Genomic DNA, 12,712 nt, shown 5'->3' with positions numbered 1-12,712 from the left:
CTCAGAGTTTTCTCACACAAATACACATAGCACAGGCTGAGTATCCATCATTCAAAGTGCCTGGGACCAGAAGTGTTTTGGATTTTGGATTTTTTCAAATTTTCGAAAATTTGCACATGCATAATGAGAATAAAAAGATGTTTTGAAAGTAGGTAAATAACAGGTGTCAGACAAGAGCAAATGGGAACATTGGTGAAGGGGACAAGGGGGTAAAGTGATAACAGTAGTGAGGAGGAGATGGAGTGAATATTGTGAAGGTTTGTTGAATGTGTCTGATGATAGAGTAGCAGATACAGGGTGTTTTGGCCAGGTTGGTGAGTGAAGTGAGAAAGTCAGAGAAAGTGGTTTGGTGGAGAGATAAGGTGATGAAAACCTTGCAGAAGATGAAATCCAACAAGGCAGTGGGTTTGGATGGTATTGCAGAGGCATAAGTTTGTTGAGTATTCCTGGGAAATTAAAGGGGAAGGTGCTGATTGAGAGAGGTAAAGGCATGTAAAGAGCATCAGATTGGGGAAGAGCAGTGTGGTTTCAGAAGTGGTAGAGGAAGTCTAGATCATGTGTTTGCTTTGGAGAATGTGGGTGAGAAATACTTAAGGGAAACAGATGGATTTGTATGTGGCATTTATAGATCTGGATAAGGCATATGACAGGGTTGATAGAGATGCTTTGTGGAAGGTCTTAAGAGTATATGGTGTGGGAGGTAAGCTGCTAGAAGCGATGAGAAGTTTTTATCAAGAGTGTGAGGCATGAACACGAGTAGGAAGAGAGGAGAGTGATTGGTTCCCAATGAGGGTCGGTCTGCAGCAGGGGTGTGTGATGTCCCCATGGTTTGATTTGTTTATGGATTGAGTGGCTAGGGAGGTAAATGCAAGAGTTTTGGAGAGAGGGGCAAATATGCAGTCTGTTGGGGATAAAAGGACCTGGAAAGTGAATAGGTTGTTGTTCACCGATAATACAACACTGGTGGCCAATTTGAGTGTGAAACTAAAGAAGTTGGTGAGTGGATTTGGGAAAGTGTGTGAAAGGAGAAAGTTGAGAGTAAATGTGAATAAGAGCAATGTTATTAAGTTCAGCAGGGTTGAGGGACAAGTTAGTTGGGATGTGAGTTTAAAATGAGAAAAATTGGAGGAAGTGAAGTGTTTTCGGTATCTTGGAGTGAAGGTAGCAGCGAATGGAACCATGGAAATGGAAGTTAGTCACAGGGTGAAGGAAAGAGCGAAGATTCTGGGAGCGATGAAGAATGTGTGGAAAGAGAGAACGTTATCTCGGAGTGCAAAAATGGGTATGTTTGAAAGAACAGCAGTTCCAACAAATATGATTGTGAGGCATGGGTTATAAATAGGGTTGTACAGAGGAAGGTGGATGTGTTGAAAAATGTCTGAGGACAATATGTGATGTTATGTGTTTTGATCGAGTAAGAAATGAAAGGGTAAGACAGATGTGTGGTAGTAAAACGACTGTGATTGAAAGAACAGAAAAGGGTGTGATGAAATGGTCTGGACAAATGGAGAGAATGAGAGAGGAAAGGTTGACAAAAAGGATATATGTGGAGGGAACAAGGAGATGTGGGAGAGGAAGGATTGAGTGAAAAAGATTTTGAGCGAGGCCTGAATGAACATGCAGGAGGGTGAGAGGTGTGCAAGGAATAGAGTGAATTGGAACAATGTGGCATACCAGGATTGACATGCTGTCAGTGGACTGAAGCAGGGCATGTGAAACGTCTCTGGGGCCTGAATGTCAATAGGGAGTTGTGGTTTTGAAGCAGTGCACATGACAGCTAAAGAATGAGTATGAACAAATGTGCCTTTTTTTCATCTGTTTTCGTGGCACTACCTCATTGATACTGGGGTGGCGATGCTGTTTCTTGTGGGGTGGGGTGAGGTGGCGACAGAAATGAATGAAGGCGAGTATGAATATGTACATGTATATATATATATACACATGTGAAAAAGAGGGCAAATGAGAGTTGGGGTGAGAGAGTATCATTAAGTTTTAGGGAGAATAAAAAGATGTTTTGGAAGGAGGTAAATAAAGTGCGTAAGACAAGGGAACAAATGGGAACTTCAGTAAAGAGGGCTGATGGGGAGGTGATAACAAGTAGTGGTGATGTGAGAAGGAGATGGAGTGAGTATTTTGAAGGTTTGTTGAATGTGTTTGATGATAGAGTGGCAGATATAGGGTGTTTTGGTCGAGGTGGTGTGCAAAGTGAGTTAGGGAAAATGATTTGGTAAACAGAGAAGAGGTAGTAAAAGCTTTGCGGAAGATGAAAGCCGGCAAGGCAGCGGGTTTGGATGGTATTGCAGTGGAATTTATTAAAAAAGGGGGTGACTGTATTGTTGACTGGTTGGTAAGGTTATTTAATGTATGTATGATTCATGGTGAGGTGCCTGAGGATTGGCGGAATGCTTACATAGTGCCATTGTACAAATCACCTTTCTGTGGACCCCCAATGAGAATAACTGCTTTCAGCATCATCCTGACAGAGGAGCGAGGCCGTGTATGTGAAGGAGGGTGCAGGTAACAACTGACACGTCGGTCCCGGGGTCTGCCAGAAGCCCAGCTGGTGAGGCGGTGACACTCAACACACACACGTTAACGTCAATGCCGCCAAAACCCACTAAACTGTAGTTCGTCTTAATTGGACTGACCTTGTAGCATCTTTGAAACTGCCAGCTCAAAATTTCACATGGCGCTAGATTCACTCCCAAGAAGCGCTAAAAAAGCGCCAAATTTACTAAAATGCCAGCGAAACAAAATGCTCTTCGAATCATTTCTGCTCTTTGACGTGGCAAATTATCAATAACAGGTATGAATGATTGCTTTAACACTAAAACAAACTCACCATTATTCCAGATCTGCTAATTCCCAATCCGCAATTTCTACGCCCTCGTTGTCCTGGGGTTGTGGTAGTCTATATGAGGGTCGCGGTTGAGATGACTCCTATGCTTTCAATGACCTAATGTTTTTCAGTACTTCCTTCGGCAGCTTATAATCAAGACAGCAGTTTTTATTTCTTCTCAATCCATACTTGATGGTTAGTATTGCATTTACGCTTTTGATAGTCTATTTCGAAGCTTTGACATCACGATGTTCATATGACAAAAGATACGCTCGACAGCGATAGAGTGAGGCAGTGTCAGCACAGTCAAAGCCACCTCAGAGAGGTCATTGAAGGAATTTTCTCCTGTTGCATCCCAGTGCTAGGGTGCCAGTGTTCTATTTTCACAATACATGATGAAGTTTCTTCCACTGGAACTCAATGCATGTGAGAATTTCTTCATCAGCAAACATCTCTACTAATTCCAACATTACAGGCTACATGGGTTGCACTCAGTGATGACAATGAATGTAACACTTAAAAACTGTCTGGCAAATGTTGAAGAAGCTGTTTCACCAACTCTACTACAAACTGTACGCATCTTCCTCGAATATCCTTTTCATTAGAAAACTTACATTTGCCATCTTTTCAAACTCGTACTCCAAGTACGGATGTGGGTTTAAGTGGTTCACCACTGAGTCTCTTTAATTTTCTGCCTGGGATTAATTAGATGAGGTCACTCAAAAGTTTGGTCGGATCCTGAACCTTTGCTTCAAATTTCTCATTTACGCGCTGAACTTCTCCAAGAATATGCTTTAGGAATATCAGGAAGGCATAGTTTTTCTTGTCACAAAACATGTCATAGAGGATCTGGGCTGTGTAAAATCTTTCACCATTTCTTGCCATTTCAAGGTGAATCTAAGTTCAACCCATTGCTGATTCATTTCACAGCCACCGAGTCTGGCTTAGTTGTATTAATTTCAATGGAGCTTGACCATCGTTGATCAAAGAAAAGGTCTTGTACCTTGCTTGGCGAATGGCAAGTGGGAAAACCAATTATAGGCATCTCTGGTCATAAAATCCAGGTTCCAAGGGAGACTCTGTGCTACAGCATGATAAAGCTAGCTTTAGAGAATGACACACACATTGATCAGGATCAGATGAGGAACTTCTAACTTGAGTTTAGCATACACTCAAGTTAACCACCTGACATCACAGAAGCACTGTCGGTGTCAATTGCAACAAGGTTTTGTAACTCTAAACCTTTATTTTTCAAGGACCTCTTGATGGCATCACATATCCCACTAGCATTAAGTCAGTCAGCTCAACAAGGTTCAAGAAAGTCACCACAATCTTCTTACTTTCATAATACGACCGGATAACGATACTCAATAGTTTCGTTACCGTAATGTCATTACTCTCATCAAGTAAGAGGCTAAACTTATGATTGTCTATCTCACCTTTCACGTCACTGTTAAAATGCAGGACAATCACATTGTACACAACTGCATTACACTTCGACCTTTTTAACTTGAAATTCTTGCATCCTTTACTGTCTGCAAATAGTGCTTTGCACAGGTCAATGAGATGATCAACAACACGTAATGAACAATGTTCTGCGATGAATAGTGATAAACTTCCTTCAGTCTCCCGCACGTCATCACACTTTTTCAAACGGAATTGTGGTTTGAGTACTGAATGGCTCTCCAGCTTTCTTGTGTTTAGTTGTTTTGCTGTGTCTTTCGGTGTCACTAAATTTGGCAGACAATGGACAATGACAGTACTTGCAAAGACATTTTGTATCATCCCCCACCCCCCCTCTACTTTTCACCATTTTTCATATTTGGCGTCTTTCAACCACTATGCTCTAAAATGTTGAGTATACTTCTTACTCACTACTAGTGTTCCTTAAAGGGAGTGGCCTGCACACACACACACACACAAACAGCAATGTTCCTGTCCTTCATGCTTCATGGATAGTTCGGTTACCACATAAAGTCAGACTTATCCTAAACGTGAATGTGGGGGGGGGGGGGGGGGAGACTTGAGGAGGGGGATTTTCGAACATGTTCATTTTGGTGAAAATTAATCACGTGCAACACATGTATTGTTTTGGTGAAAATGAATTACGTGCAATATATTATTGTTTTCCTAGTGACTTAATAGGTTTCGATTTAACTTCCTAAATCACATTAACATATCTTAATCACCTGCAGCTTATTCCACCAACATAAACTGCCTTTGATCACCATATCGACTGAGTTAAAACCATAGCTAAATAGTTTTTTTTTTCAGAGAATGAAATGTAACTGAAACATGTTTAAACTGACTGAAGACGCTCTTTAAGAACAGTTCATTAAAAAAAACAAAAAAACAGAGGTAAAAACTTTCTTAATCTTGTCCTCACCAGTGACATAAACTTAACTCTTGCGAAGTGAGAGTTTGTCAAACAGCAATCACAGTTTGATTAGATCAAAGATTAATTTAGATTATGAAATAAATAACATCAAACTCGATCCCAGTTTACGGGCGAGCAAATTTTGAAAACATTAAGACAAGACATTCGCAGTACTAACTGGACCAACTTCTTGACGTTTATACAGTAGAGGAAATGTGGAATAATTGTAAAAACACACTACTCAAGATTGAAAACAAACATATTCCAAGAATTACGATGAAAACTTGCAATATTTCAAAACCATCATGGATGAATAAGAGAACAGAAGTACTAATTCGCCAAAAGCAGGAAACATACAAGAAATTCAGATCATGAGGAACCGATGAAAATCACCAGGATTTAATCCAAATCCAAAGAGAGTGTCAGGTCATAAGACTGAGTAAACGCGACGAAGAAAAAATGTTTGTGTGTGTGTGTGTGTGTGTGTGTGTGTGTGTGTGTGTGTGTGTGTGTGTGTGTGTGTGTGTGTGTGTGTGTGTGTGTGTGTGTGTGTGTGTGTGTGTGTGTGTGTGTGTGTGTGTGTGTGTGTGTGTGTGTGTGTGTGTGTGTGTGTGTGTGTGTGTGTGTGTGTGTGTGTGTGTGTGTGTGTGTGTGTGTGTGTGTGTGTGTGTGTGTGTGTGTGTGTGTGTGTGTGTGTGTGTGTGTGTGTGTGTGTGTGTGTGTGTGTGTGTGTGTGTGTGTGTGTGTGTGTGTGTGTGTGTGTGTGTGTGTGTGTGTGTGTGTGTGTGTGTGTGTGTGTGTGTGTGTGTGTGTGTGTGTGTGTGTGTGTGTGTGTGTGTGTGTGTGTGTGTGTGTGTGTGTGTGTGTGTGTGTGTGTGTGTGTGTGTGTGTGTGTGTGTGTGTGTGTGTGTGTGTGTGTGTGTGTGTGTGTGTGTGTGTGTGTGTGTGTGTGTGTGTGTGTGTGTGTGTGTGTGTGTGTGTGTGTGTGTGTGTGTGTGTGTGTGTGTGTGTGTGTGTGTGTGTGTGTGTGTGTGTGTGTGTGTGTGTGTGTGTGTGTGTGTGTGTGTGTGTGTGTGTGTGTGTGTGTGTGTGTGTGTGTGTGTGTGTGTGTGTGTGTGTGTGTGTGTGTGTGTGTGTGTGTGTGTGTGTGTGTGTGTGTGTGTGTGTGTGTGTGTGTGTGTGTGTGTGTGTGTGTGTGTGTGTGTGTGTGTGTGTGTGTGTGTGTGTGTGTGTGTGTGTGTGTGTGTGTGTGTGTGTGTGTGTGTGTGTGTGTGTGTGTGTGTGTGTGTGTGTGTGTGTGTGTGTGTGTGTGTGTGTGTGTGTGTGTGTGTGTGTGTGTGTGTGTGTGTGTGTGTGTGTGTGTGTGTGTGTGTGTGTGTGTGTGTGTGTGTGTGTGTGTGTGTGTGTGTGTGTGTGTGTGTGTGTGTGTGTGTGTGTGTGTGTGTGTGTGTGTGTGTGTGTGTGTGTGTGTGTGCAGGCCACTCCCTTTAAGGAACACTAGTAGTGAGTAAGAAGTATACTCAACATTTTAGAGCATAGTGGTTGAAAGACGCCAAATATGAAAAATGGTGAAAAGTAGAGGGGGGGTGGGGGATGATACAAAATGTCTTTGCAAGTACTGTCATTGTCCATTGTCTGCCAAATTTAGTGACACCGAAAGACACAGCAAAACAACTAAACACAAGAAAGCTGGAGAGCCATTCAGTACTCAAACCACAATTCCGTTTGAAAAAGTGTGATGACGTGCGGGAGACTGAAGGAAGTTTATCACTATTCATCGCAGAACATTGTTCATTACGTGTTGTTGATCATCTCATTGACCTGTGCAAAGCACTATTTGCAGACAGTAAAGGATGCAAGAATTTCAAGTTAAAAAGGTCGAAGTGTAATGCAGTTGTGTACAATGTGATTGTCCTGCATTTTAACAGTGACGTGAAAGGTGAGATAGACAATCATAAGTTTAGCCTCTTACTTGATGAGAGTAATGACATTACGGTAACGAAACTATTGAGTATCGTTATCCGGTCGTATTATGAAAGTAAGAAGATTGTGGTGACTTTCTTGAACCTTGTTGAGCTGACTGACTTAATGCTAGTGGGATATGTGATGCCATCAAGAGGTCCTTGAAAAATAAAGGTTTAGAGTTACAAAACCTTGTTGCAATTGACACCGACAGTGCTTCTGTGATGTCACGACAGTGCTTCTGTGATGTCAGGTGGTTAACTTGAGTGTATGCTAAACTCAAGTTAGAAGTTCCTCATCTGATCCTGATCAATGTGTGTGTCATTCTCTAAAGCTAGCTTTATCATGCTGTAGCACAGAGTCTCCCTTGGAACCTGGATTTTATGACCAGAGATGCCTATAATTGGTTTTCCCACTTGCCATTCGCCAAGCAAGGTACAAGACCTTTTCTTTGATCAACGGTGGTCAAGCTCCATTGAAATTAATACAACTAAGCCAGACTCGGTGGCTGTGAAATGAATCAGCAATGGGTTGAACTTAGATTCACCTTGAAATGGCAAGAAATGGTGAAAGGTTTTACACAGCCCAGATCCTCTATGACATGTTTTGTGACAAGAAAAACTATGCCTTCCTGATATTCCTAAAGCATATTCTTGGAGAAGTTCAGCGCGTAAATGAGAAATTTGAAGCAGAGGTTCAGGATCCGACCAAACTTTTGAGTGACCTCATCTAATTAATCCCAGGCAGAAAATTAAAGAGACTCAGTAGTGAACCACTTAAACCCACATCCGTACTTGGAGTACGAGTTTGAAAAGATGGCAAATGTAAGTTTTCTAATGAAAAGGATATTCGAGGAAGATGCGTACAGTTTGTAGTAGAGTTGGTGAAACAGCTTCTTCAACATTTGCCAGACAGTTTTTAAGTGTTACATTCATTGTCATCACTGAGTGCAACCCATGTAGCCTGTAATGTTGGAATTAGTAGAGATGTTTGCTGATGAAGAAATTCTCACATGCATTGAGTTCCAGTGGAAGAAACTTCATGTATTGTGAAAATAGAACACTGGCACCCTAGCACTGGGATGCAACAGGAGAAAATTCCTTCAGTGACCTCTCTGAGGTGGCTTTGACTGTGCTGACACTGCCTCACTCTATCGCTGTCGAGCGTATCTTTTGTCATATGAACATCGTGATGTCAAAGCTTCGAAATAGACTATTAAAAGCGTAAATGCAATACTAACCATCAAGTATGGATTGAGAAGAAATAAAAACTGCTGTCTTGATTATAAGCTGCCGAAGGATGTACTGAAAAACATTAGGTCATTGAAAGCATAGGAGTCATCGCAACCGCGACCCTCACATAGACTACCACAACCCCAGGACAACGAGGGCGTAGAAACTGCGGATTGGGAATTAGCAGATCTGGAATAATGGTGAGTTTTTTTTAGTGTTAAAGCAATCATTCATACCTGTTATTGATAATTTGCCACGTCAAAGAGCAGAAATGATTCGAAGAGCATTTGTTTCGCTGGCATTTTAGTAAATTTGGCGCTTTTTTAGCGCTTCTCGGGAATGAATCTAGCGCCATGTGAAATTTTGAGCTGGCAGTTTCAAAGATGATACAAGGTCAGTCCAATTAAGACGAACTGCAGTTTAGTGGGTTTTGGCGGCATTGACGTTGACGTGTGTGTGTTGTGTTGAGTGTCACCGCCTCACCAGCTGGGCTTCTGGCAGACCCCGGGACCGACGTGTCAGTTGTTACCTGCACCCTCCTTCACATACACGGCCTCGCTCCTCTGTCAGGATGATGCTGAAAGCAGTTATTCTCATTGGGGGTCCACAGAAAGGTGAATAATTTGTATGTGATTCCCGTAATTTTGCGTGTTTGGTGCTGATAAGATGTCACACGAGTTACCTTCACCTTTAATGCGAGGAAAAAGAGTTAAATTGCAACGTCAACATTTATGGAGGTCTTAAGGTGGTGATTATGCTTGATGTATCTGCATTGGTGAGTTAAATATGGGGACTTTGATAGGGAAATGATATGCGTCTTGTTTCATATTAGTTTTTTCTTTATTTTCCTGTGGACTACTTTTTATCAGTACATAATGACATTATAGAATTGAGTAGAGTTACAATTAACAGGCAAGATACACTTTATGGACTTGGAGTAAACGTTTATCATTACTCTTTACATTAAGTAAAAGTGATTTATTCCAAAGGATTTTGATCTGGAGAGTTATTTTTGTGAATTATACTTTAGCTGGGATATCTGTGGTGAGCAAGGACGTTGTGGGGCATAGGTTAAATGCTCTCAACACAAGAGAACCTTGAGAATCCTATGAGTTGAGAGTTACAGTAATTTGTAAAATCTTGTTGAAATACACCCATAGACATACCGTCAACTTCCTGCCACTGTATTGGTTACATGGAGGAGGAAGTAAACATGGTCAACAAACATCCTTCCCAGCAACTAAATGCAAATGACACCATAATACACGCATTTTTCGCATGGCACCACAAATATGTTTGATGGTGGTGAACCTTACCTGAGGTTTTCATGGTATGTATTGGCTCTGGAAGTGTTTCATCTCTTATCTCACATTTCCCCTCAACTAGAGCCTTCCCCACTATCATTTTTTTTTAAGAAAACTTGTTTAGCTTCACAATACATATTTTTAGATATTTCCTGAATTTGTACTGCCCTTTGAGTATGATGTTTAAAGTATGCAATAGCAGTTGCAGTGCATGGTTTGTGATATGCTAAATTAGATAGGTTGAAAATATATGGAAGTTCTGGGATTATATAAAGAAAAAAATATATATTTGGTTGAAAGAAATTATGATGAACAAGCCTAACATACATAGATATCAAGATTTATCTTAACCTTTAATATTATCAAAATATGCCAGTCCCATGCATGACAACTCAGCAAAAGATGTGCTGGATCTCAACAAATGGATGACACAGTGAGTGACTGTGTTCCCAGGCAGAGGACATAGTTAATAATAGCACATTTCCTCTATTATTTCAAGTACTATGTGAGATTAGGTGATGTTTTTGTAGTTTCAGTTGATGTTTTGCTTGTGTTTCTTACTTTTACAGTAATCTACCAGACATTTCCTTGACTCAGCCTGCCTGTGATAATGAAGGGAGTGAAGAATCAGCTCCAGGAAGGCTCTATCATAGTTTGCTGATGGAAGGGAATGTGGTCTTATTGAAGAATTTTTCACTCCAAAGGGCTTTATTTCACTGCTACTTGAAGTAGCACACCCTTGAAGCTACAGGAACCCCTTCAGAGAAAGGGGTTCTTTGGTTTTATGATAATAAAGTCCCTGATATATATAACCCTTACCCTTCTAATTGTATTTAATATTATTTGATATTGTCCTCCAGATCATGCTTTGCAACTGTTATTTTATCCTTTTTATACTGCATTGCACAAAGTTATCAATATCACTCATTATTCATAGAAACATACAGTACAGAGGGAAAACTTGTGAATTGCTCATTCATCATTGTAGGATGAATAGTAATGCTCCAAATCATGCTCCTTTACTTGAAATCAGTTGTCTGAGTTTTGGAGGTCTATTCTTCTGCATTTTTTCCATATCCGTACATTTTGTGGTGTTCCTGAATTGTAACCACACTGAAGGGTTTTTACAAATATTGAGATCCCAAAAGAAACATCAGTTCTTATGTAAAATTATGAGTTTTGATTTCACCAAGTCCAGATGGATTTGCTGGAGAGCTTGCAGCGATTTGCAATATTAAAGTGCAGAGAGTTTAGGGTTAGAATGGTCAAACCAGTTATCCTTACCTAAACCGTACTTAGAAGTTCCATCTCCCAACCCCTCTCCCTATGATATCCAGACTCTTAAATCTTTTATAAGAATAGTAGATAAATTCCTGGTAAATTATATGGGAGGGTATTGATTGAGAGGGTGAAGGCATGTACAGAGCATCAGATTGGGGAAGAGCAGTGTGGTTTCAGAAGTGGTAGAGGATGTGTGGATCAGGTGTTTGCTTTGAAGAATGTATGAGAAATACTTAGAAAAGCAAATGGATTTGTATGTAGCATTTATGGATCTGGAGAAGGCATATGATAGAGTTGATAGAGATGCTCTGTTGAAGGTATTAAGAATATATGGTGTGGGAGGAAAGTTGTTAGAAGCAGTGAAAAGTTTTTATCGAGGATGTAAGGCATGTGTACGTGTAGGAAGAGAGGAAAGTGATTGGTTCTCAGTGAATGTAGGTTTGCGGCAGGGGTGTGTGATGTCTCCATGGTTGTTTAATTTGTTTATGGATGGGGTTGTTAGGGAGGTAAATGCAAGAGTTTTGGAAAGAGGGGCAAGTATGAAGTCTGTTGGGGACGAGAGAGCTTGGGAAGTGTCAGTTGTTGTTCGCTGATGATACAGCGCTGGTGGCTGATTCATGTGAGAAACTGCAGAAGCTGGTGACTGAGTTTGGTAAAGTGTGTGAAAGAAGAAAGTTAAGAGTAAATGTGAATAAGAGCAAGGTTATTAGGTACAGTAGGGTTGAGGGTCAAGTCAATTGGGAGGTGAGTTTGAATGGAGAAAAACCGGAGGAAGTGAAGTGTTTTAGATATCTGGGAGTGGATCTGGCAGCGGATGGAACCATGGAAGCGGAAGTGGATCATAGGGTGGGGGAGGGGGCGAAAATTCTGGGGGCCTTGAAGAATGTGTGGAAGTCGAGAACATTATCTCGGAAAGCAAAAATGGGTATGTTTGAAGGAATAGTGGTTCCAACAATGTTGTATGGTTGCGAGGCGTGGGCTATGGATGGAGTTGTGTGCAGGAGGATGGATGTGCTGGAAATGAGATGTTTGAGGACAATGTGTGGTGTGAGGTGGTTTGATCGAGTGAGTAACGTAAGGGTAAGAGAGATGTGTGGAAATAAAAAGAGCGTGGTTGAGAGAGCAGAAGAGGGTCTTTTGAAGTGGTTTGGGCACATGGAGAGAATGAGGAAAGATTGACCAAGAGGATATATGTGTCGGAGGTGGAGGGAACGAGGAGAAGAGGGAGACCAAATTGGAGGTGGAAAGATGGAGTGAAAAAGATTTTGTGTGATCGGGGCCTGAACATGCAGGAGGGTGAAAGGAGGGCAAGGAATAGAGTGAATTGGAGCGATGTGGTATACCGGGGTTGACGTGCTGTCAGTGGATTGAATCAAGGCATGTGAAGCGTCTGGGGTAAACCATGGAAAGCTGTGTAGGTATGTATATTTGCGTGTGTGAACGTATGTATATACATGTGTATGGGGGGGGTTGGGCCATTTCTTTCGTCTGTTACCTTGCGCTACCTCGCAAACGCGGGAGACAGCGACAAAGTATAATAAAAATAAAAATATAGATAAATCCAATTATACAATCACATAAGTAAACTATCTACATGAATCTATTGAATCGCCATTATTGGTAAATCCATCAGCAGAATAACCTCTTCAAATTCTCGTAATTTGTGTGACATTCTAAGTGATTGGTAGGTTAAAGGGACCATGATAGGTGAGTGCAG

General features: G+C 41.2%; 1 protein-coding gene across 5 annotated transcripts in view; it reads left to right on the top strand.

Annotated features, from left to right (window-relative positions):
• Window positions 1-8,306: 8,306 nt before the first annotated feature.
• The window catches only part of Gmppa (GDP-mannose pyrophosphorylase A), a 91,458-nt gene continuing 87,052 nt past the window's right edge, over window positions 8,307-12,712 (top strand). For 2 of the 5 annotated variants that reach the window (XM_071694162.1, XM_071694161.1), the window contains exon 1: window positions 8,791-9,024. In XM_071694162.1, coding sequence (XP_071550263.1) covers window positions 8,982-9,024 — 43 coding nt within the window. In that variant the 5' untranslated portion in view covers window positions 8,791-8,981. Of the gene's footprint in view, window positions 8,611-8,787; window positions 9,186-12,712 lie in introns of those variants that run through there. The other 3 variants (XM_071694159.1, XM_071694158.1, XM_071694160.1) reach the window with 3 other exon arrangements.

The sequence above is a fragment of the Panulirus ornatus genome, chromosome 56 (genome assembly GCF_036320965.1).
Source record: "Panulirus ornatus isolate Po-2019 chromosome 56, ASM3632096v1, whole genome shotgun sequence".
Classification (NCBI taxonomy): domain Eukaryota; kingdom Metazoa; phylum Arthropoda; class Malacostraca; order Decapoda; family Palinuridae; genus Panulirus; species Panulirus ornatus.
The sequence above is the reverse complement of the archived record's forward strand: the minus strand, read 5'-3'. Positions and strand labels throughout refer to the sequence as shown.